The sequence below is a fragment of the Ursus arctos genome, unplaced genomic scaffold, assembly GCF_023065955.2.
Source record: "Ursus arctos isolate Adak ecotype North America unplaced genomic scaffold, UrsArc2.0 scaffold_1, whole genome shotgun sequence".
NCBI classification, from domain to species: Eukaryota; Metazoa; Chordata; class Mammalia; order Carnivora; family Ursidae; genus Ursus; species Ursus arctos.
This window is the reverse complement of record NW_026622763.1, coordinates 45,004,687-45,030,904: the sequence shown is the minus strand read 5'-3', so window position 1 is coordinate 45,030,904 and position 26,218 is coordinate 45,004,687. Positions and strand designations below refer to the sequence as shown.

At 37.9% G+C, this 26,218-nt stretch overlaps 1 protein-coding gene across 4 annotated transcripts in view; it reads left to right on the top strand.

The window, feature by feature from the left end:
* The window catches only part of GRB14 (growth factor receptor bound protein 14), a 109,996-nt gene that overhangs the window by 77,124 nt on the left and 6,654 nt on the right, over positions 1–26,218 (top strand). For 3 of the 4 annotated variants that reach the window (XR_006408799.3, XM_026492669.4, XM_026492670.4), the window contains 6 exons: positions 6,243–6,364; positions 8,173–8,247; positions 11,030–11,167; positions 15,690–15,800; positions 15,995–16,090; positions 22,960–23,040. Coding sequence is in view for 3 of the 4 variants with exons in the window: in XM_026492669.4 (XP_026348454.1) it covers positions 6,243–6,364; positions 8,173–8,247; positions 11,030–11,167; positions 15,690–15,800; positions 15,995–16,090; positions 22,960–23,040 (623 nt within the window). In the remaining variant the exon portion in view is untranslated. The remainder of the gene's footprint in view (positions 1–6,242; positions 6,365–8,172; positions 8,248–11,029; positions 11,168–15,689; positions 15,801–15,994; positions 16,091–22,959; positions 23,041–26,218) is intronic. The other variant, XM_044381524.3, reaches the window with a different exon arrangement.

Genomic DNA, 26,218 nt, shown 5'->3' with positions numbered 1-26,218 from the left:
CCTGCTTCTTCCTCTCCCACTCCCCCCTGCTTGTGTTCCCTCTCTTGCTGGCTGTCTCTCTGTCAAATAAATAAACAAAATCTTAAAAAGAAAAAAAAGAAAGAAAAATATGTCTTCTGCTTTCTCACATACTCTAGTTAGTCTGGCTTTCTTTGAAGAAATTTTTCTCCTTAAGATTACCAGGATATTTTCCCCGTGTTAGTTATGTGTTATTTAGACATTCAATATTATAGTTCTGTGAAATTTTTCGTGAATATTGAATGTTATTTTTCCTTTCTAGATTGGTTTGCTGGGCTTTGTTTGCATGTAGATTGCCGCTTGGTTGGTGATCCCAGATATTACCCAAAGTGCTTTTCATTACACATTTGTCATAACTGTTCAAATACAGCCTGGCTTTTCTGCCCTTTTTGTTTTATTTCCTTTTTTGGTGCAGTCCCAATTCAAGTGATTTATGTTACTTTCATTTGAGATTAAGATTGATAGAATTTGAAATACTGCCCATTATTTTCGTTCCCCTTACACTCAAAATGTGGTTGTTTATTTTCACTTAATTAGCAAATATTTATTGAACACATTTCAAAATAAAAGAATTGGAGGCAGTTGAAACCTGAGAGCTACAGGGACACGAGAGAAGATGTTAGTGGATGTGGAAAGAATGAACGGCTGTAACTAGGCTCAGCAGAGGCAGCAGGGGACGCCCCTCCAGTGGGAGCTGTAGGCAGAGGCAGACGGAGTGCTTGCAGAGGAAGAGCATTGACTTGGGATCAGACATGCGGCTGCCGTTCAAATCCTGAGATGTTCGCTGCTCTGAACTTCAGGTTCCTTTTCTGTAAGCTGGAACTAGAACTTGCTCGTTAGACAGTGTTATTGCTTTACCACAGACCTGGTGGCTTCAAGGAATAGAAGTGTAATCTGTAGCTGTTCTGGAGGTGAGAAGTCCAAAATTAAGGTCACTGGGCTGAACTCAAGATGATGGCAGGCTCTTTCTGGGGCTTTTGAGAGATTCCGTTCCTTGCCTCTTCCAGCTTCTGGTGGCTGCCATCATTCCTCAACTTGTGTCTGTGTCACTTAAGTCTGCCTCTGTGGTCACATTGCCTTTTCCTCTGCTGTTTGGGTCACATCTCTTTCTGTCTCTATCTTATAAAGGTCCTTGTAATTGGACTTAGAGCCTACCTGGATAATTCAGGATAATCTCTTCCTCTCAGTATCTTTAAGTGAATGACATCTGCAAAGACTTTGCCATATAAGGCAACATTTATAGGTTCCAGATGTCTTTGGGGCCATTATTCGCCTACTGAAAATATCATAAGAATTAAAAGGGCACCTGGGTGGCTCAGTTGGTAAGCGTCTGCCTTTGGCTCAGGTCATGATCCCAGGGTCCTGCGATGGAGTCCTGCATCGGGCTCCCTGTTCAGCGGGTCCTGCTTCTCTTCTGCACCTTCCCCTGCTTGTGCTCTCTCTTTCGCTCTGCATTCTCTGTCAAACAAATAAATAAAACCTTTAAAAAATATTATGAGAATTAAGTATAGCAATGAAAAATGTCTCAGATGGAGACTTGCAGAGATGTAACTTCTTTTATTTCAATAACTTGAATAATTTTTAATTCTCCGTCTCCTTAACAGCAGCTTAATCTTCTATTATTTGTTTTTTTATGGATTGTTCTCCATCTTATTGGGTTTTATAAATGAGTTACATATAGGCTTAAATATTCTCAATTGAAGGTTTAGACCTATTTCCACTTCTGCAACATGCTGGTGAGGCATTAAGTCCCAGCACGGGTATTTGCCTAACGCTTGTCCAGCTCTTCATGTTCTGGAAACTCTTGTTCCTCTCAAGTTTATTGACTGTACCATAAAGCCACTTGAGTTCATACCCTTCTCTTAGCTCTTCCGTGTTCCCGATGGGGGATGTGGTACTGTTGCCAGGCTCTTTCTCCATAATGGGATGCTACGGACTCATCTGCCTCAGTGTTGCCCTCAGTTGTGGCTTCTCCACCATGCTAGATGTAGAGTTTCTATTGGAAGCTAGAAGTCTCCTAAGGCTACCCTCTGGCTTGAGCCGCATAGCATCATTAAACCTATTTGGTGTTTTATCACCATCAACTCGTCACCCTGAAAGCGTTCTCCTTCTGGAAGGGGACAGGATACAGGGTCACTTGGGACCTACACTGTCCACTTTTATCTAGCTCAGTCTGTACTCCATCCTCTCCTGCACCAACCTCTTAACTGCAGTTCCTTTCTCAGAAGACAGAAGGTGGGTCCCTGTATGGGGCAAAGATTGGCTAGGCATGATTCTTCCCAAACACTTATATTGGTCGAAAATTGATAAGGTCTACTGTGAAGCTCAAAAGTAAATAAAATGCATTTCTGTAAAGTTTTTCCCTCTCTGCATAGTGTATCTTGAGGGCAGAACATAGGATTCTTCAGTGGAGGAGAGAGGTAATGGGTACAAAGAAACACAGGTTGGTAAAACAACCAGCAAACATCTTGCTCACTACCTTGAAATTTTCTTCCTCTGCAGTTGCAAAAAATATGGACATCATGCTTGGCATATAGTATGTTTAATGTGAACCTATGTTTAATAAGCCTGAAAATGCCAGCTGGTTTGTGTGAGAAATAGACGAAAGTAAGAAGAGAGAGATTGTTAGGGATGCGACTTGCCACTGGATATCTCAGTAACCGTTGACTCTCCCCAATCCACTTCTCTTACAGTTTTTCAAACTCATTAATAGCAACACAATCCTTCCAACAGCCTTGTTGGAGAACTTGATGTCTCCCCTAAGTACCCTCTCTCTCCCACTTCATGTCCAATTGGTCCACAAATCCTGTTGGCTCTACCTTCAGATTATATCCAGCTTCTGCCTGCTTCCTCCATTCCACTGCTACTGCTTTAATCCAAGCCATATCCTCTCTCCTCTCATTGATCACAGTATTCTACCAAACGGTCTTCCTGCTTCCACCTTTTCACCTTTTAAAATCAGTTCTTCTCCACAACCAGTGTGATCCAATGAAAATATAAGTCAGTTCATGTTATTTCTCTGTTCAAAATGACTTCTCATCTGACTCCAAGGAAAAGCCAGAACCTCACTATGAACTGCAGGGCTTTCTCCAGTCCTCCCAGCTCATCACCATTGCTTCTCGAACCTCTTTTCCTAGTACTTGCCCCTTTGCTCGGTCAGCTTCAGCCACATTAACCTTCTTGGGACACTTCAAACATAGAGTCTCACTCTTACCTCAGAGGCTTTGTTCTTGTTCTTCCTGTAGGGGTCTGCTTGGCGCATGCCCTCTTCTCCTTTGGGTCTTTGTTCAAACATTTCCTTCTCAATGAGACCTATCCTGGCAAGCTGGTGAAAATGAATTCTTTTCCCCTGTGGTCTCCTCTCTCCCTAAGCCCTGTTCTATTTTTTCTCTGTAGTGTTTATCGCTGACTATTAAGATTTACATTTTATTTATAGTCCGTGTCTTCCCATTAGAATGAAAGCTCCATGAGGCAGTGATTTCTGACTGTTTTATGCACTACAAAATTCCAAGCCCCAGGACGAATGTCTGACACATGGTAGGCCATCAATAAATATTTGTCGAATGGATGAATGAATAGGATAGCTGCCAGACTCTGCCAGATATAGGAAGTAAGTAGGGAGTAGACAAAATTTTGAGCAAGGATCACACTGACACGTGTGTTCTATGAGGTTTGCTATGGTATCAGTGTCCAGGTTGGATTGGAAGAACGAGAAACTAGAAGTTTGGACATTAGTTAAGAAAAAGCAAAGATCTAAACTGGGATTGTAACAATGGGAATGAGTAAGGGGTTGTTGAGAGACATTTGGAGGGAAAATCCCTGGTATCTGGGGATAGCGGAAGTGGAGCATATAAAGGATATAAAGATGCAGTGAAGATAGGAAAATTTAGGAAAAAAGCAGTTTGAGAGAGAAAAAGCAAAACAACTTTGTTTTCAAGTTTATTTTTATTTTGATAAAATGTACATAAAATTTACCATTTTAAGGGTATAATTCATTGGCATTATGTACATTCACACTCTTGTACAACCATCACCACTACCCATCTCCAGAACATTTTTATCTTCTCATAGTGAAACTCTGAGCCCATTAAACAATAACTTCTTGCTCCCCAGTCCCTGTAACCACCATTCTACTTTCTGTCTCTACGAGTTTGTCTATTCCAGGTATCACATATAAATGGAATCATATATCTCTTCTTACGTCTTCTTATTTTACATATGATATATTTAAGGTCCATCCATGTTGTAGCATGTGTCAGAATTTCATTCCTTTTTAAGGCTAAAATTCCATTGTATGTGTGTCCTACATGTTGTTTGTCCCTTCATCTGTTGGTGGACATTGGGGTGTTTCTACCTATTGTGAATGCTACTATATGAACATTGGTGTACAAACATCTGTTCTAGTCCCTGCTTTCATTTCTTTTGCTTATATGCTCAGGTTTGGCATTGCTGGACTTGTTTAATATTTTGGGGGAACCACCATACTGACTTTGGATTTAGACAAACAGTGTTTGAAGTGGTGGAAGGTCGGGACTAGAACATGAGTAAAAGCAACTGTAGCCAGAGGGTTCATCTCAAGGGACTCAGCAGATGGGATGGCTGAAGAAGGGAGAGTGAGTTAGCTTAAGAAAGGGAAAGAAAAGATTTTAGCCAAGGATTGCATCTTAGGAGGGAGGAGGAGCTATGGGAACTCGTCAATGAGACAGAAAAAGAGCAATTGGAGTTAGGAACAGAACCCAGAGTGCTGATGTACACTTAGCTCAAAGTCATTCATATTCATTGAGAACTCTTACAAGAACTTCCTTTCAGATGAATAAGCTTCTATTTAATTATGACATTACTTTCAAGGGTTCAGGTGTTGTAGGTCGCAGATCACTACTGAGTGTTGAATGTTTGAGACACCGATACTTTTCAAAAAGGTCCTAGAAGCACCTAAAAAAAAAAGCAGAGGGTGTCTATATTCCTTAATTGACTGTCTTCACTTCCTGTTTTCATTCGTAATTTCATAGTAACTTTTGTTTAACCTTTTATTAAAATATGATATACCTTAAGGAAAGTGAACAAGCCATATGTGGACAACTCAGTGAACTCCCAGATGTTGCATAAACTTGGCTATCCAACACCCAGAACAAAACAGTATCTCCCACACCGTTCATGCTTTTGCCCCCTCACTCACTCTCCCCATTATCTTGATTTCGAACACTATAGATTTATTTTACCTGTGTTGAACTTTATGTAAGTGTAATCATGTAGTATGTACTCTTTGTGCCTGACTTCTTTCATTTAATATCATGTTTGTGAAATTCACTCATACAGTTGTGTGTTGTTGTAGTATATCCACTATTTATTACACTGTTTACACTATTCATTCATTCTCATGTTGATTGGCATTTGGGTAGATTCCAGTTTGAGGCTATTATGAATAGCACTACTATGGACATCAAGTTTCTTATTAAAATAGGAATTGTGCATGTTCTGTTCCCCTCTGTAAAGTTGTTTTTGCTTATTTCATCTAAGTACCTTTCCTTCCAAGTGCCTTCCCACCTTACCTAAAATATATTTGCCTGAACATTAGCTTTGAAAGGATAAAGTGCCACAAGAAATTAGGTTTCTTAAAAATTATATGTGCTTGCATTCAAATTTTTCCTTTTAAAGCATTTATTTTAATTTTTTTCAACTATCTAGACTATGTATCTTACATGCATTTTGAACCTGTCAAAATTTTTCATCTCTTAATGGGGTGAATTGTTCAACCTTGAGGCAAATATTTTAATTTTGGCATCACGACGAATTGGAGAAAAAAGAATAGCTCCTGCATTTTTAATGCAGATTTATTATCAAACTTAATTATAATTTACATAGCAATAAAAGGAATTGAGAATTAGCAAAAAGTGCATTGTGATATTTTGTCACTTTTCTCCTCAGGTTACAGTCTGCTTAGGTATAAAAAATCAACATTACTAATTCAAAATTGCTAAAACATTATCAATCTGGCTATTCTAGAATTGAGGTGAAATTTGCTATATTTAATAAAGATACATACATAATATAATTTATAAATTTGTATGAATACATGTATCCATATATATTTCTTTCTACCTACCTGTTTGTCTGTCTTTCTATCTGTTCATTTGTCCATCCATCTATCCATCCATCCATCCATCCATCCATCCATCCACCCATCCATTCATCTGTTGACATACTCATGGAAACATTCCTTACAGAAAGAACAATGGAAGACCATGAGCTGGTGATTGAAGTGCTATCTAACTGGGGAATGGAAGAAGAAAATAAACTATACTTTAGAAAAAATTATGCCAAATATGAATTCTTTAAAAACCCAATGGTAAGTAAAATCCTCATTAATAGTTTTGGGAAATAAATGAATTTGTTAAATGTTATTTTATGTGAAGAAAAGAGTCATCACAAATCCAATAGGATTCCCCTTACAATAAATTGTAGGTAAAAATTCTGTTCCGTGAACATCATAGTCACGTTTCTTCATACTCTAACAATGATTAGTCAGAATTATGACAGAAGTTCAGATGAACTGTTTTGGGAGCTATTTCTTCTTTTTCTTGCTTTTAAAGAAAAGGAAACTATTGTACATTTAATTTGGGGAATCAGTTATCAGATATCTTTAAGCAGCTCCAAAATACTATAGTTTTAACACTTTTTACAGAATTTAGGAAATTTAAATAAGAAAATTTCTAAAGTAAAGACAGATTGATGATTGTTAGGAGTGCTATATCTTACCCAAAAATTTCAGATTGACATGAATCTTGCTGTTCCAAAATAATTTTTCAGTGCAGTAATGACTGAGCTAAGTAGAAATGAGATAAAGACCAGAGCATTATCTAATAAATACTACTTTCATGATAGTTCTCTTTAAAGAAAAGAAATGTGTGTCACATTCTAGTGAAGACTAGGGATCTGGAGAAGTCAGAATAGCCTCTGGGCTCATTATTTTAAATTGTTTTTGTCTCTGCAGCTGTAGCATATTTTTACACGAAGTTTTGGATAATTGGATTGAAATGATCCTTTATGAAAAATATATGATACACACTATAATAGAATATTTTCAAACCCTGAAAGACCTCTTATGTTCTCTTTTATTTGAACCTATTAATAAAAACATAATAGGATGATCTTTGACAAAGAAAATAAAAGAGTCCTAGTAAAAATTAAATAGAATTAGAATTTGAAGGGAAACTGTTTTCTTGTTGTGAATCTTTGTTAAAAGAAAGAATTTAAAAGTATAGTTAAAGACATATGGTTTTAGTGCTTGTTTTGAGTTATATTTTTTATTGTTCTTATTATTTGAACAGAGCTGTACACTCATTTTGTAGACCTAGAGCAGTGCTTCTCAACTAGGGGTGATTTGACAATGTCTGGAGATGTTTTTGCTTGTCATTCTGGGGGTGGAGGGGGAGAGGGGCTGCTAGTGGGTAGAGGCCAGGAATGCTATTAACTAATACTGACCACAGTATTAGACCAAATGATAATAGAATGGTTGTAAAACCCTGTCCCTGGAGGAAGTAGAGTAGTCTCTATTTCCCCAAATGTGTCCGATCATAAAAATTCCCTAGGGGAGGAGAAAGTACCCAGACCTGCTGAATCAGACACTCCAGGAATGAGTCCTGGGAATTCCTATTTTAAACAACTGCCCTGGGTGAATTTTATGATTGAACAAGGTTGGAGCGGTCCTGACTTTTAGCTCCCTGGCCCCACGGCAAGTCCTGGTTCTTCTACATGGGGCTATGACCTTGGGTATACCCTTTACTTCTAGGAGCCTTGGCTTTGTGACCTGGAGTTGATGGTCCTTTAGTACCCGCTAGAGCGGCCACAGGACTCAGGAAAGAGATATGGGACACAGCACGCCGTCATCCTGAAGGCAGTGTTTTGAACTTGACGAATGTGGCTCTCTCTGCATCCGCATTATCTGAGGGTGTTTGCTAACTTTGGGCCCTACTCCTACCTTCTCATTAAGACCCCTGAATGTAGAGTCCAGGGATTAGCATTTTAAGAAGCACTTTAGGTGAATTTTCAACACACTGATTTAAAGAACTTTTGTTCTAGCTTACTATATCGGTCATAATTGAATCTTTTCTAGCATGGCTTTTGAGATAAGGTAACCTGTTATCTTTTTGTCAGTATTTTTTTCCAGAGCATATGGTGTCTTTTGCAACTGAAACCAATGGTGAAATATCCCCCACACAGATTTTGCAGGTAAAACATATTTCTATTAAAGTATGTAAGTAACAGTGTAATAAAGGGAAACTTTAAGGTCCATATTTTTACATGCCCAGATTTTGAAATGTTATACCTCGATGGATGAATTTTTGCTGGAGGTGAACCTGCAAAGAAAAGAAAGAATAGGAAAGAAAAGAACAAAACCTGAAAAAAGAAGTCCCTAAATCAGGAAAGGCTCCTAACACCATTTTTCTTTCTAGTTTTGGCCAATTGTCAAAGGATTTTCAGTGTTTAAAAAATGTGTTCAAAAAATGTGTATCATGAAAGGAAACTTGCAGAATTTTGCTCTGTGATGTGTTTAAAGACCATGTTAGTCTTTTTGAAAAATCAAAATCCCCAGTAAATTGTAGACATTTTGCTAACAGATATTTCGTATTAACTTTTATAACAAATGCTCCCAATCCTATTTGTGATAAAATATTTAGCAACTAAGTGAAAGGAGAAACAAAGATATAAAAATATATATATTTTGTTCACTGACATGTGTCATAGCTACATTGGATCCTTGAGCAGAATTCTGAAATGTCTTAGCTGAATTAAGAATCCTAGTGATGTAATTAAAAATCTCCTTAGTTTTGCATCTTTGGGGCTCATTTCTTCCAAACTGGCAGTGGCTTTACATGGTCCAAAAGATATTTTCATTACAACAAAAGAATGATTTTCGTTATTTTATTTTTTGTAGATCAGTAGATTTCACATCAGAAGCTCTGCAGTTGTTAACGGGTTAATGTTCAACAATGTCTTTATAATGGTTACTGTTTGATCTAAGCCCGCGGGTATCTTCAGACCCACTCCGTATTCTCTGATCTTTAAAGAAGACAACTTTTAATATTTCCAATATAGATACTACTTTAAATATATTGGTATTTAAATAGTAAATATATTGGGTGGTACAGATCTGTTTTCTATGGGCTTTTTAATAGGTTATATTTCATTTTTGCTCTTCATAATATTTTAGAACTATGATTAGTCTCAAAAGATTTTCCTAAAAGCTTCTTCTATGCCACCGGGTTTCACAGACACCCCATCAGAATACTAGGCTGAATGCAGGGGCAGCAGCAGCTGTGCCCGAGGACCCCCAGCTCCCAGGCCCTCTCAGTGCTTCACTACTGGATTGTGACAGGGTGGTGGGTTGGAGTTTTTATTCTGCCTCCTTTCCCCAATTCTCCTCTAATGTAGTTATATTACTTTAATGTGAAATTACAAAAACAAGAAAAATCATAGCTTTGGAATCAGATAGTCCTGCATGTGCACCTGACCTTTTCTCTCCACTGAGGCAATGTTTCCACTTTTTAAAAACGTTTCTTCTCTTTCTAGTATGACCTCCATGACTCCCTTTTTAAAATTTAATTGGTTTGGTTTAATAACTTGGAAAGCACTCAAACTAAAAAACCTACTTGCCTGTTTTGCATGTCAATTAATTAATAACTGTGGCTCATTAAATTAAAAATTTTTTTAATAATTTACTTAAAAACATACATATCTACTCTCAGCATTTCCCTGAGTAGCCTTTTAAAATATGTCACATCATTTTAGGTAGTAATTTCTCTTACTTTCAGTTTTTCCATTTTGCATTTGTTTATTCACAGGGATTTCTGTTTTCTTCTTTTAATGAGATGCTAATGCATTTCCATTGTCTTATTAAGGATGCTGAGTACAACCACTCCTACAGAGCTATTCCTTTTCATTCTCATTTTCCTGACTAACACATGCCTACTCTCTCAGTTCATTAGTACTTTGTAACAAACTATTCCAAACCTTAATGGCTTAAGTACCCACTCACATTTTGCCAACAATTTTGTGGGTCAGGAATTTGAGAGGGTTTAGCTGGGTGGGTCATGTCTGAGGCACATTGACTCTCTGGGGGTTGAGGATCCCCTTCTAAGATGGCTTTTCACTCTGTGTCCCTGCTACCCCTTGGCCTCTCTTTTCTCCACTTGGGGTCCCCATCCTCAAGGGCTTTACTAGTGCATTGGGCTTCTCACCACAGAGCTGTCTCAGGGTAGTCACATTTCTTAGTGACCGCTAGCTTCCAGGAGTTAGCTAGTGGAGGCCATTGGGCTAGTTACGGACTAGAACTAGAACGAGCTGTCACTTCTGCTATATACCATTGATCAAAGCAGCCTTAATAAGCCTTGCCTAGATTCAAAGGGGTAGAGAAACAAGACTCCAGCTCTTCACCGTTAGGTGGCAAGATCACTTTGCAGAAGAGCAGGTGGGATGGGAGATAGTGTTGCAGTTCTCTTTGGAAAACACAATGTGCTGTAGCCACCCCCCACTGAGCCCCACAGAGGACAAAGAAAAGATTGTTTGCTTTACCTCATCAAGGAGAGGTGAACTCTGCTCAACTTTCTAAACAATTGAATAATTGAAGTTAAGATTGCGGTCTTTTACTTATACTGTAAGAAGTTGATAGGTTCTCAGGGAAAATCATAGAAAAGGATGAAAAGTATCAGGACTTAGCTCTTAGATGTTCAAATAATAGACATTCAAATAAGTTATCATTTTGGTGTTTGGCTAAGTCCTGACTGCTTGGAATGTATATTCTGTGAACAGATTTTCATTTGGAACTTGCCTCAGGTTATCAAAAAACTGATTTATTTTCTGTTGTATTTATATTGCCATACCTGTAATGATACATTTAAGTGGTATTGACACCGTTAGAGTTTAATGTTTATATTTGAAATCTTAGGTTATTATAAGGCTACAGTATTACCGATTCAAGAAACAGCATGAGGGTGTCTAACTTTTCTTGCAGATGTTTCTGAGTTCAAGCACATACCCTGAAATCCATGGCTTCTTACATGCAAAAGAGCAGGGAAAGAAGTCCTGGAAAAAGATTTACTTCCTTCTAAGAAGATCTGGTTTATATTTTTCTACTAAAGGGACATCAAAGGTAATTGAAATGTCCATGATGTATTATGAATTACAAGTGAAAGTGGGTTTTCCTTTGTTTTTATTAGTTTCTTACTAGATATCAAGAGTTGGTACATTGAGTTTAGATCCCAAACGTTTGCCATAATCTGTTTAAAAACTGACTATTCAGCTTCGTTCCCCGCTAATTTCAATATATATCCTGTGATGGAATCTAGACGCTCTTATTTCAGGACCACATACTGTGCCCATTTCTTCTCCACTGCACATTCACCCTCTCCTCCTTACCCTTGGCTCTAGATGGTGAGACCCGGCACAGTTCACGTCTCCTCTTTCCCCCTCAGGTCATCCTGCTAATTTTGCCCACTTCTGAACTTCTTTTTGTTGATGTAGTTAGTAGCAGTCCGCTGAGTCTGTAATTGCTCCTTAATTCCTTTGTGCATGCGGTAGTTCTGTCTCCTTAGCTAGAGTTTAGGTTCTTAAGGGAATCGTACTATGACCGGGGTGGATGCACGTGTTCGCTTGTGTGCTGGTGTGCATATGCCTGTGCATACAGTCACATAGACACACTTGTGCAGATGCTCCCACACACCACCACTCGCCCATGTTATTCCCCCCATGCTCAGCACTGGGTTGTCTGTACGTCTGTGTGGTCTAGTCAAGGTCAACTACTACGTGTTTTGTAAGTGCTGAGGTTTTATGCAAAGCATTGATCTCTTTCTAGTAAAACTACTTTAGAGAGTTTTCATGGGTGGCTATTTTAATTCTGTTTTCATGCATCTGTTATGGTCAAACAATATTGTTAATTCTTTGTGGGTGATCTGTCATTTTTCTCTGGCTGTTTTCCAAATATTATGATAATCATTGTTCAGTAATTTCCCTGACCATATTTCTAGATGCATTCAAATGTATTCTGATAAATCTTACTCGATTCTCAACATATGCATTCAAACTGCAGATTTCTGTTTTTCTTTTATGCTGGAAATGTTCATCCATTATTTATTTCTCACTCTCATTATGTGATCCTTTAAATTTCTGTAGGCTTTTCTGTCTTGGCTAGTCATGGCTCCAGGCACCCATTGGCTTATGGCAGCCTCCCTCCAGCCTCCCTGTCTTTACATGGCCTTCTTTTTCTCCTTCTCACTAAGGACACTTGTCATTGGATTTAGGGCCCACCCAGATAATTTGAGATGGTCTCATCTTGAGATTCTTAACCTAATGATATTTGCAAAGACCCTTTTTCCAAATCAGGTGGTAGTCACAGTTTCTTGGGATGGGGGCATGGACATATTTGGGGGGAGGGCAATCACTCAACTCACTATAGAAAGCCAGTGGAAAATTTTGAGCAAGAGAGTGAGATGATCAAGTTGTAAGATTGCTATGGTCATAGGGAGCTTTAAAAAATCAGGTAGATAGAGGGAGAGAGAGAAAAAAGAGAATAAGGGGAAGGGAGCAAAGGAGGCAGGGAGTGGGAGGAGAGAGAGAGAGAGAGAGATTGACTAGAGGCACAGATGCCAATTAGATGGTCATTCAGTAATCTAGAGTGGAGGTGATGGGATCTAATTTAGGATGAGCAGTGGAGGGGGAAGAAAGAGATGGATACAAGATTAAACGGCAGCTGGCCAGGTTTTGCAGACTGCTTGATGTGAAAGGAGAGGAAGCATTTTTAAATGTTCTTGGAGAAAGAAATAAGAAATAGTCAATGATTTAATGCAGTAAACAGGAATAGGAGGTTTGCTATCACATTGTCTTAGAAGGAAGATAATGATCTTAGTTCTAGATATATTGTGTTAAGGGTGAAGAATCCAAATGGAAATGCCCAGAATACAGTTAATGACAGCGACCAGATATTTGGGTGACACGGAGCCACAAGGAGTAATAGTTGACTCCTCCATATTTTCCTCAGATTTCCCTCATACGCGGTTTTCCTTGTTGCTGTTCACCTGTGTGCATGTCACGTGTGTGTGTCCCCTTGAAGTGTAAGTGATGGAACGGAGCTCTACAAATTTAGCATCACAGTCTCTTACAGAAATGTTTTGTTTTTAAGTATATATCATTTGACTACTAGTATTCAACTAATTTTTCTTGAACATTTAAACTAGTTTTCAAATTTTTCTATCAGGAATAATGTTAGAATACCTAATTACCTATTTCTGTAATTAAGGTTTTAGACTTTCTCTAGTCTAAATTTTAGTGAGGTTGCCTTTTTTCCCTGTGTTCCTAAGTATGAAATTACATATGAAAGTGTTTTTTTAACAAATACATACATATCTTTATACTTTTCACATCAGAGAAAACTGGCTTCTAAATCCAGTAATCATATTGACCGCACTCTTCCCAGTGAACCTTCACTGGAAGATAGGATGTTTCTTTAATTCCTAAATTCTTATTTCTTCAACTGGTTTCTCATTAAAATCAACTGCCCATTATATTTTTACTCCAGCCTTCACCTCCTTTCCCTGCCCACCCATTATACAAAAGACTCCTTATTCCTTCTACTGGATCCATGCTTTTATGCTTGCAATGGTCTTCCCCTTGGCCAGGCAGAATTACAAGCATCAAACCTCTCTTCTCAGTATATATTTTAGCTCTTTTCAACATAGTGTCTGACTCTGCTGTACTTCAGTATATAATATTCTTCTCTCTAGCCTGTGTCTAATGAGCTCATGTTCCACAGTCTATACATGAAAATCATTTTAAGTTTCCTCTCAAAAAAAAAAAAAAGAAAGAAATACAAGGTATTAAGTAACCTCAAGGATTATGACCTCGATATAAATTATGCATGTTATCTAATGTCTAATATGACATTTCTGCCTGGGAAAGAGACCATTTCCTGTCCTTTTTCTGTGAGAAGGTCTCGATTTATTATACTTTCTGAAGATGTGGGCTGCATGGGAGTTAGTTAACCACAGCTACAAGCCTTGGAGATGTGGCTGTGACTTTTATTTACAGAGAAACGACTAAGTACTCTGCCTCTCTCCAGCTCTCCCCTTGTATACACGTGTGCACGTGTAGCCTTTGCTGACCGTGCCAGGCTTGTGGTCTTACAGTATCATGAGCCTTGATACATCTGCACTAATGGAGCCAAAGTCAGCCAAGAGATGAAACTCATCATGCCTCTGTAGCCTTCTAGAAGTTTCTCAAGCTGCCTTTTTCTTACATCCAGAAGACTCAGCTACATAGACTTCTACAGTATCAGTGGACAGGGCTGGTTTTATCTTTTCTTCATAGGAATCAGACATTTTTACTAGCAAATCAGTTTCTATCAAAAGACAGTTTTAAAGGCCATGACAGTAAGAGTACCTTTCTCCTTCCTCTTCCCTTGTTCCAAGGGCCCTAGGTTGGGTCTCTTTTAACAGTTTTCTTTTCTGCCGTATTCTCCCATGGAGATGGGAACTGTAGTCATTCATTAGATCAAAATGCCTAAGAATAGTGACACACAGAGGACAGTGACATACACAGAAACTCTCGCTCTACCAATCATCAGGGATGGAATAGCCTGCTGGTAAATGACTGAAATTTTTTTGGGTTTGGATTTGAATGGGTTGCTCAAATTGCTGAATGTCCTGGGTTTTCTGTCTTTTCCATTTTGTTTTGTTTTAGAGCACTGCTTCTCAATTTTCAGTGCCTACGAATCACCTGGGATCTTGTTAAAATGCAGATTTTGATTCAGTAGGTCTGTGGTGGGGGCCACAGAGTTTTGCATTTCTAATAAGCTCCTGGGTGACACCAATGCTCCTGGTCTGGGACCACACTACTAAGCAAGGTTTTAAAGAACAAATGCATTTTGGTCAGTTTTGATTATACATCCGACCCCGGAATTAAGCACTTCTCCAAGTTATTAACCTGTCACAGAATAATATGACCCAGTGATTTCCCATGACCAGCTTTAAAACTCATGGATTTCCCAGAGAAGAAATAGCTGTTCACGATCCCACTTTACCTTGAAAATCAGACACATTCCACTGCCGGGTAATTTCCCAGAACTCATCGGCACAGGCCTCCTTCTTTTCCTGCAGAAGGCAGTGATGCCGCCTGTTTCATGGCTTGCCGTGGTGAGCTAGGCACTACCCAAATGTGACGGGGGATCTTTTCTAAACGAAGCAGGGATCCTCGTCTCTTTCTCCTTTTTTTCTTCTCCCACTGCTGTAGAAGCTCAAACCACCCTTCTTGCCTTTGTTGAACTCCCATTATTTGAAATTTGGACTAGGAAAACATTTTCAAAAGCCATTCTTTGCTGCCTTCTCTCCCTGAGATACCTGAAATGGTGCTTAAAGAGAATAATTTTAAAATAGGAAGTTAAATTTTTTGGCATATATTGGCAGTTAAATGATCAACAAGTCACCACTTCTCAAATAATATTGTATCAAGCTCCTGGTTCTTGAAGGATCTAGTAACTTCATTTTTCTTCCCTTTTTGTTTCTGTGCCATTATTTGGAATAATTTTTTGCCAAGGTATAAGTTATGTGATATAATAAAAATACAAAAGAGAGTGTGCAAAAGTATGGATTCATTTCAACACTCACATCTGTATCTTTTTAAAGGAACCACGGCATTTGCAGTTTTTCAGCGAATTTGGCAATAGTGATATTTATGTGTCCCTGGCAGGCAAAAAAAAACACGGAGCACCGACTAACTATGGATTCGGCTTTAAGGTACAGGCTTAATATTTTGATAGATGAATAAAGCAAGCCTCAGCCTGTTAGGTAAGCTTGGGTTTCTTTTAATTTCTTTTAAAAAAAAGAGACAGCTTTCTCTTATATATAGGAGAATTTTAGTGGCTTTTATTTCAACAGGTGTTACCTTCAAGATATGCATTAACGATAAACAATGTGCTGTGGCCTTCTAGCCTAACAAAGCGGGAGGGCCCCGAGACCTGAAAATGCTCTGTGCAGAAGAAGAGCAGAGTAGGACGTGCTGGGTGACTGCGATTAGATTGCTTAAGGTAATCTCACTGCAGGCGTGAATTTCTATTAATGCTGTGAGTGCCATCAAAGTTTGAAAATATCTGTATTTCAAAATGTGAAGACTCACTATAAGTCCGTGTACCCAAATATATGTTTTTTTTTTTATCTAAAAGATAAACATTAGTAGAGTGGAATAGCCTAACGAATTAATCTTGTGCGTGTGGAGTAAGTATTCCATTTTTATGAATGCTCTGAATTTTATTTTTTTCAAGAGTATTACATATAACTGATTAAAACTTCTATACATGACTCAGTCTGCATTTTTTAAATATTGCTGTCACTCCAACATGACGTGTGTGTTTTAAAATGTGCCCATTTAGGTATGTTTAATGCAGCTGTTTCACATTTCATTTAAGTGTTGTATAAATTGCTTTCTAGTTTACTTCAAATTATTATGTAAATTTTACTATAATATACTATTAAAACATCAACCTTTGTGTTAAGTAGAAATTACAACTTAAATAAGCATAGTTTACTGGGGAGCATTTTGAAAGGAGTAATAGTGTTCTAAAAGTTACATGGGGAAGAAAGAACGATTTCTTCTAGAATGTACAGAAAACACATTTAATTTCAAAACTTGTATGCTAGTAAATTTAACACAACTTCATAATTATAAAAATTATCAACCGTTTCCTTTTGAAGAAGAGCAGAATAATCAGAATCCGAATTATTAGTTGTCATACCAGGTTGGGAAGGCAAGGTTTATTTTTTATTCTTTTAATTTATTTAATTGAGGTGAAACTCACAAAACATGAAATCAACTGAATTAACTATTTTAATCAACTATGCTAACATGATGAATGTATTATTAACTGTGTTCATTTTAACTATATGAACAATACAGTGGCATTTAGTTCATTCAAAATGTTGTGCACCCGCCCCCTCTATGTAGCTCTTAGCTCCAAAACATTTTTATCACCTCAAAAGGAAACTGCATACCCATTAAACAGTTACTCCCAGCCCCTGGCAACCATCCATATCTGTGTGTGTCTCTCTAGGATTTCCCTATTTGGACATTTCATAGAAATGGAATCATACAGTATCTGACCTTTTGTGTCTGGCTTTTTTTATTTAGCATATAGTTTTGTGGTTCATCCACCTTATAGTGTAGATCAGTACTTGATTCTTTTTTTATGGCTGAATAATACTCCATTGTATGTATGTATGTATTTATGTATGTATATATTGGATATATATATTAGATAAACAATTGTTTATTCATTTATTCATTAATGGACATTTGAGTTGTTTGCATCTTTTGTCTATAGTACTGCTATGAACATATGTGTTCATGTGTTTATTTGGGTACCTGTTTTCAATTTGGAGGGTACGTACCGAGGAATAGAATTGCTGGTCATATGGTAATTCCGCTTAACCTTTTGAAGAATTGCCAAAATGTTTTCCACAGTGGCTAAACTGTTTAATGGTCCCACCTGCAATGTATGAGAATTCCAATTCCTCTATATCCTTACTAACACTTGTTATTTTCCTTTAAAAAAAATAATTATCCTAGTGGATGTGAAGTGGTATCAGCAGAAAAATTTTTAAATGGCTTAAAGGAAGCTTTTGGATTAACTATGAAATTTGCTTCCTTTTGCTGTTATTGCAGATAGCCTCCGTAGTTACCTTTTTACAAGAGGTTTGTTTCTCAGACAGTCTACTATTAAATGACTGTCATGATTTTGGTTTCAACAAAGCTTAGAAGTCTTGATTCTTTGAAACCCTCATGGTAAGTAATTGCTTCTACATTGCTCTCATTGTCATAAAATGTGAAAGAAGAAAGAAAGAAAGAAAGAAAGAAAGAAAGAAAGAAAGAAAGAAAGAAAGAAAGAAAGAAAGAGGAAAAGAAAAAGGAAAGGGAAAGAAAGAAAGAAAGAAAGAAAGAAAGAAAGAAAGAAAGAAAGAAAGAAAAGAGCTTTAGAGAGTGTTGGGAACCAACCAGTCAAGGAAGTCAGAAAGAAAGAAAGAAAGAAAGAAAGAAAGAAAGAAAGAAAGAAAGGAAAGAAAGAAAGAAAGAAAGAAAGAAAGAAAGAAAAGAAGAGAAAAGAAAGAAAGAAAGAAAGAAAGAAAGAAAAGAAGAGAAAAGAAAGAAAGAAAGAAAGAAAGAAAGAAAGAAAGAAAGAAAGAAAGAAAGAAAGAAAGAAAAGAGCTTTAGAGAGTGTTGGGAACCAACCAGTCAAGGAAGTCAGAAAGAAAGAAAAAGAAAGAAAGAAAGAAAGAAAGAAAGAAAGAAAGAAAGAAAGAAAGAAAGAAAGAGAGAAGGAAGGAAGGAAGGAAGGAAGGAAAGAAAGAAAGAAAGAAAGAAAGAAAGAAAGAAAAGAGAAAAGAAAGAAAGAAAGAAGAGAGAAGAAAGAAAGAAAGAAAGAAAGAAAGAAAGAAAGAAAGAAAAGAGCTTTAGAGAGTGTTGGGAACCAACCAGTCAAGGAAGTCAGAAAGAAAGAAAGAATGAAAGAGAGAAAGAGAGAAAGAGAGAAGGAAGGAAGGAAGGAAGGAAAGAAAGAAAGAAAGAAAGAAAGAAAGAAAGAAAGAAAGAGAAAGAAAAAGAAAGAAAGAAAGAAAGAAAGAAAGAAAGAAAGAAAGAAAGAAAGAAAAGAAAAGAAAAGAAAAGAAAAGAAAGGGGCAGTGTTGGGAACCAACCAGTCAAGGAAGTCATAACTAGTTAACTCCGGATGTGCATTGGAGTCACCTGAGGAATGTTCTAAAGTTCTGTGCGCCCAGCCCCATCCTTGGGGATCCCAATTTAGTGAGTGAACTCCAGATGTTTGCCTGATTCAGAATTAACGACCTCATCCAGTCCTCTCCTTTTACAGGTGAAGAGGCTGACACTCTTTGAATACTTTAACACATCACAGTAATAGAGAAAATACCTTGAGGTCTCTGGTTTTCTTTTTTCTTCCATCAGAACTCTGGAAATCAGGCTAGGCTGGTAAAGGAGATGCTTTCTAACCTTGTTAGTCAAGCCTTCCTCCCTTCTAGTTTGATCTCAGTGACAGACACCCAGCTCCAAAGCAGGTGGTAAGCACACTCCCTTTAATGTGACTGATTTTACTAGGAACACCATTATTTTTTTCTATAAGTAGAAAGAAAAGAATTATGCCAATAAAATTATGATATGATGTTTTCATATCCTTTATGATTTTTATTTTCATTTAGTTATTTTAGATTTATTTAGGCCTATAGATGTAGATTTTCATCATTTATCAATTTTGTGTACACACACACACACACACACACGCATATATATGAAATAAATTATGTGAGGTAGCTGGAAAACATATTCTAAGTCTGGCTTTCCTGAATCATTTTTATCTCAGAACTATGGATACCCTATTTCATACAGACTTCCTCGCTCTGTGCCGTCAAGAGCTTCGAGGAGGCAGAACTTCTCAGGTGTTCTGCCGTGGTCTCTGGAGTTGTCTTTCTAGCTAGTGGCATCCCTTCTGCAAGGTTTGATGTACGTGATTACTTGATCTCACTAAACATTGCAGGCAGTGACAAGTCACCTGGTCCACAGTGAATAGAAGATGCTATAGTTAAGGCAAATTTATGAATGTTGAAATCTGAAAAGACGCATGTGTCCAAGAATGGATGAAATATACTAAAAGCTGGTGGTTTTTTTTTTTTTTTGATCCTTGTATATCCAGAATGCTGTTCCTAGAAGATTGTCCCCTTCTCACTTTTTTTCTCATTTGATTCTTTTTGAAGCTTCTTCCAGGGCACAGATGTCCACTTCGAGGATGCTCTGTTATGTTAGTTTCTGTGGCTACTGTAACAAATGGCTACCACTTTAGTGACCTAAAACAGCACAGATTTATTATCCTACACTGTTGTCATTCAGGAAGTCTGAAATGGGTCTTGTTGGCCTAAATGTAAGGTGACCTGCATTCCCTTCCAGAGACTCTGGGGGAGAATCCATTTCTCATGCCCGTTTCAGACTTTAGAGGCTGCCCAAACTCCTTGGCTCGTGGTCTCTTTCTCTACCCTCAACCACCAGCAATGTCGAGCTAAGACCTTTTCATGCTGTGACTTGGTTCTCTTCTCTGCCTCCCCCTTCCACTTATTAAGGGGCCTTGTGATTATATTGGATCTACATAGATAATCCAAGGTAACCACTTAATTTCAACATCAGCTGATTAGCACCCTTAATTTTATCTGCAACATTAATTCCTCCATGCCGGGTAACCTAACATATTCACAGGCTCCAGGAATTAGGATGTGGACATCTCTGGGGGCCATTATTCTGCCTACCATATCCATGTTCCTTGTATATTTTTTTCTTTTTTAATTGTGGTAAAGCTTTTCCAGTTGAGGCAGAGAGGGAGGCAGGCATCAGGGAGAACCTTTTTCCTGGAGGCAATGATAAACCACCAAACAGTTTCAAATGGGAAAGTGATATGATCTGCTTTGCCCTTTAAAATACCCAGATACAGGAAGCCGGGGCTTGCCAGCACAGACACATTTGAAAGACTCTAATAGGGGAGTTTCCCTGGGTGGTTTCCCCTGGCAGCTTGTCGTCCACGGGGCACCTGTTTCATCCCCCAGCTGGTGCACCTGGACTCACATGGTGTTAGAGGTATCTTTTGATTGATTTTCAACTCTGGTTGTCTATTGTATTTCCAGTTTATCGCCATACTTAGTTGGAGGTGCGGGGACAGACGAGTCTGTTATGTTGATGAGATGGAAAGGGCCTCGGATTTTTTCACACGCTACTTACTAGAACCTGCCTCCTCGAGGAATTTGACCTCTTGTTTTATTTTTATTTCCTTTTCTTTTTCATACACACGTGTGAACTGTTCATGTGGTAGCAAAGGAAGGTCCTCCTGTTCTCTTTGGAGAAATTCCAGTTACATATAGATTCATAGAAAATCTGAGAATTGCTCACGTACAGTGTCCTAGTTACATGTTGTCTTCCTCCCTCCCTTCACCTAGAACTCTGCTCACTTCTTACGTAGTTTGGTCCGTTGTCTGCCCCTCCGTAGGACGGGGACATGTTAAGGTGACTCATGCCCTACCCCTCCACCACACTTCAATGCCTACTAAAGACCACCAATAGCACAGAGGCAACTACCTAACACTACAGGTACCAGGGACAATACGTCTTTGAAGGAAACAGTCTTATCAGTAGGTAGCTGGCTTTTCATTGCAGATAAATTAAAGGCGACCAAACAGCATGCATGTACCTTATGAAAGTATTGTTTAGAGGTTATTGTATCGTCTCCAAAATGAACTTGACTAGGAATTAAGCTCCTCTGTCTTCTTTTTTATAGTTACAGTAGGTTTAGAGTTGTTTTAAAGTAAATTTCATTAGGTCCCATTAATGTCAATCAAACTGTAAATTGAAAAATAATTTTTAGAAGTTGGGAAATAATTGGATAAAGAAGTCAACATAGAGAATTTTAAATGAATGTGGATTTGTATTCATGTTAAAAGCAAAATCTTGGAAACAGAGACTCTCCAAGGCGCCCTCTAATTTTTCTGTGTAATTACCAAATAGATCCACTTTGCTGGAATTGCTTTTAAGGAAATAGTCTTCAGTAGAGAAACAGCTCAGTTGGAATGTTTAAAGGAATTCATCCTAAGGGTGAGATTGGATTCCGTGGTGTCTCCTCAATCTCTTTTATATAGGACCTACTTCTAAGTTCATTGTGGCTCTGTGAAATAGAATTGCTGAGGGTAGCCAGAAAAAAGAAAAGAAAAGAAAAGAAATGTAAAGGCCTCTCTGTCCTGTTGTGGTTTTGCTTTGTTTTCTTTTTCTTTTTCCTTTTTGTTTTTTGATTTTTTTTTTGTTTTTTGTTTTTTTGCTTTTTAAACAAAGTAGATTAAATCTAAGGGGAGTACCTTGTAGCTTCAGATGGTGAGCCCTCCAAAATAAGTTTGGTCATGGCAGTTAGCATTCTTAATTTTCTCAAGCCTAGTAATCCACTTACAGTCCAGACCCACTTTGCAATCGTAGCCTGGCAGCTGAGTCTTGCAATGCTACTTCCTGACAGTAAAGATGCTGTGTTCTTTTCCTACTGCAGTTTACAGTGTATTTTGTGACCCTTTGGGTACGATCCCTACCATTTTGATTTCCCCGAATTTAAAGCCAAAAATTAAACAATGTGGTAAGAGTATTGTTAGTAGAGGATGCTGCAGGGTCAAGAATCTTTAACATAAGGACAAGGTTGTGGATTTGCCGAAGAGACGTTATAATTCATCAGTCATTGAAGAGTTACGGTGAATGTTACCCTGTTTTGCCTAAGGCGCGTGTAAGGTTTTCAGTCTTTGTTCCGTAAAGTCTGGCATCCTTCCCGAGTGAGCTCTCTTTTCACTAGGTGATATACCATTCCAGGTGGTTTTGGTGTTAAGAATAATGAGTAGGAATGTTAGTTACAGATCTGTATACTGGTGAGCCAGACCATAAGTGTGGGTTCAGGTAAAAAGCACTCTCTTTTTATTCTTATTTATTTATTTATTTATTTAAGATTTTATTTATTTACTTGTCAGAGAGAGAGAGAGAGCACAAGCAGAGAGAGCAGCAGGCAGAGGGAGAAGCAGGCTCTCCGCTGAGCAAGGAGCCCAATGCAGACTTGATCCCAGGACCCTGGGATCATGGCCTGAGCCGAAGGCAGATGTTCAACCAATTGAGCCACCCAGGCATCCCAAAAAAACAGTCTTTTTAAATGTATCATCGTAGGGCACTAAAAGCTTATCTTTCAAAATTATGGTTGCTTTACTAATTTAAGGAAAGCTTATAATTTTTATATTTTGTATTATGATATATAACTGATTAAAGTATTGATTTTTCCCCCAAATTACCTATGTGGTAAAAGTGATGGGAATGTGTTTTTATTTATGTGTTCTGCAGTATGGCATGCAGCTGTACCAGAATTACATGCATCCATATCAAGGTAGAAGTGGCTGCAGTTCTCAGAGTATATCACCCATGGTAAGGACCATATTTATTAATCTATATGTTTTATATTTATATCAACTTGCAATAATATTGTATAATAAATGTGCATTACAGTACATTTACGTTCTTTCCTTCTGGTCAAGTAAAGTAACTCTTTGACACCATCCTAATATAAATGTTACTGAATTATTTGTTCTTGGATTTCACATGATTGCAGCCTATGTGATCAAGTCACAGCAGTAGATCATGAAGTATTCGATTAAAATAGATGATGTTATATGTTAAAGAAAATTTGTAAATATTTGAAAGAGTTAATGTGAATCATTCTGTGTCATTACGACATTTGAGGATTAAATTTTAATATGATTTTTAGAATATTTTCCTTGGGATTATAGCTGTTTCCTTAGTCATTGATTTTGGTCGTGGGTTTATTTATTTTATTTTAATATTGATTTTGGAATTGTCATAGCCTAGTAGAAAGATGCCAGTGGTTTGGAATCTTAAAAGCTGCACTATACACAGGTGAGCTCTTTTGCATTCTGGGCTTCTAACAATAAAATTTTTTAAGGTCTAGGTCCTTGAAGAGCAAACTGCTCTTCAGGAAACCCAAAAACTGCAAGCCAAAATATAGCTTGTGCATTCCATTAAGTCTAATAACACTTCTCACATTTATAGTAACTGCAACTTGAATATTTATTTGCAGATACACACAGACACATCTTTTCCCTACTTTAGAATCTAAGTTTGATTTATAGTACATTAACACAAGAAATTTAGTTCTGAACTTAAAAGTTTGGCTATTTTTGCTCTTGCTCCTTAATATTGAGTATATTAGGAATTTAGGTGTATGCGCCTGTGTTACAAATCAGCTAACACGCTGCATTTCCACTTAGGTTAAAAATATGCCCCTCATAGCTGTGACCAAGGAAGGTGCATTTCCCCACATGTAATGGAGCAGATGAAATGCTCAGTTCTAGGAATGAGGCATGAAATAATGTTGATTACAAAGTCTGATAGACTAATAGGAAAAAAAGAACTCCAATTCTGTAGTGACGTTGCTTTATGTTATGGAAGAGTAACTTTTCATCTTTGTATCATATTACTTTTAAGCCCTAAAATAAGAAACTAAAGACTGGAATGAATTTTTCTAAAAGCAATGGCTTTAGGTGAGTATTTTTATAATTTGTCAGCTTACCTTTATCTTTCAATCCACATGTATATAAAGAATAATGGATTTTATTATCTTAATCCTTTTCTAAATCCTTCTCAATTTCTCTTAGAGTCTAAAGTTATTAGGATGAGCATGTTAATAGCAGTCATACGTTTGGAGGCAGTTGCCTCGTGTCCTCTTAATCATAGGAAACAGTTGTCATAAACAAAGTACTGTCTAGTCTCATCGCTGTCATTAGCGTATAAGTGGGGTGTTATTCTTGCCACTTTCCATTGAAAGTGGTCCCACTGTTGATCACTAGGTACATGGCAGTTTGGTTAGTGTGACTTTGCTTGTTCAACACCATGTATAGGGAGAGACACTTCTTGAGTGAATCTGGTTGGCGATAGAGATTTTGTAGGGGGCCCGTGTAGCGAGGACCTGGCTGTCCTGTATGGCAGTTGTCAAGGTCAAACAGAATAGCACTTGAGAATTATATCTCCACACTTCTTAACTTACATGAAGGAAACGGAGATGTTTTGGGAGGTATTTTTGTTTACTTTGATGTCTATACAGCACCCCACCTTTCTAGGTTATCAGGGAAGAAGCAGTGACCTATATAATGGATGCCAGTGCTTCTCGCCTGTGTCTGCTGGTTTTCTTTTAGACACTGTCTTCAGTTCAAATCTTAGAAAACTGAGTGTACTTCAGTTATGTATTTTTAAAGGAAAAATATTCTTAACTTCTCTAGGGATACATTTAGAGGAGGGAAATAAGAAAAAAAAAGTCATATACCATAAGGCACACCCTAGCTAAATACAGCACATCATAGTTACCCCTGTCTGCCTTTGAAATGAGAATCATCAGCAGATATTTCAGGAAGCCAAATATTTGGTCCTTTTCAGCACAAAGGCGCATCTGTTAGTATGGTTCTGCCTGGAGGGCCGGGATGGGGAAAACCAGTCTACTCAAGTCCTTATTATTCCTCACGTTGACCCTGGGCTAGGTGTTGAAAACTGCACTTTCTTCCCTGCACCTCCTGCTCTGTGGGACATAAAAGACCCTGGAGAAGGTCTATCCGTCACTGCTTTTACCGGAAGCTACCTTTGTGACCTTGGTTTAGTCACTGGTATCCTGCAGTATAAAATAAGGGGGACGGTTATGTAAGTTTGGGAATCGATTACATCTCTGATGTCCTATGACTCTGTATGGAGCAGAGAGAGCGATATCAGGAACTCCTGTGCCCTCTTGCTAAGGATCATGCTGCAGGTTTATCTACATCTTTCCAATGGGGTGACAGAGAGTGTGTGGCCACTAGTTGCCACCTACTTAAACCGCCTGAAAAACATTTCATGTCCAAAGCTCATTAGGAGTGACTGGATCTGATCTCAGAGTGTGACCTGGATAAACCAGGGTGTACCCAGTCCTTTTCTTTCTTGAAAAAAGAGGGATGCCATTAAAATCATGGACCCTTTTCCAGGGCTTGCCCTGTTTATTCCACCAGAAGAAAGAGCTAGAATAAGGGACCAATATTTGAGAAATACACTGATTCTGAATGTTATCAACATCGCTTTCTTATGTGAACGAAATTGAGCTGAAAATGACCTTTTGAGTTCAAGTCCGATTTGGCTTCACTTCTATCTCTTTGTCCGCCAAAGGTAAACTATTAATTTTTCATCCACCACCTGCTATTCAGTAGGAAACATTTGCTATATTCTTGCGTTTTCCCTAGTGTAATGTAGCAAATGAAAATATCTATTTGTATTGTAGACTCTGTACTAATGTCAAATAATTATGGAACATGGGACCTTGTTTTACATTCTATCCTATTGTATCGTAGGCAAACAAAAACAAAAACAACTGGTTATGTTTATTTTTCTTTCCTAACAATATTTTTATGTTATCAGGACCTTGTGATTACAGCGCCCATCTTGGCACATGAAGTAGAGATATTATAAGGATAAAGTGATCATTATGATTGAGATTAGTTACTCTGTGCTTTGGGCAGGTGAAGGCTTTTCATTAATGTTGGCAAAGCAGAAGTGTATCCGACTGGTCTAC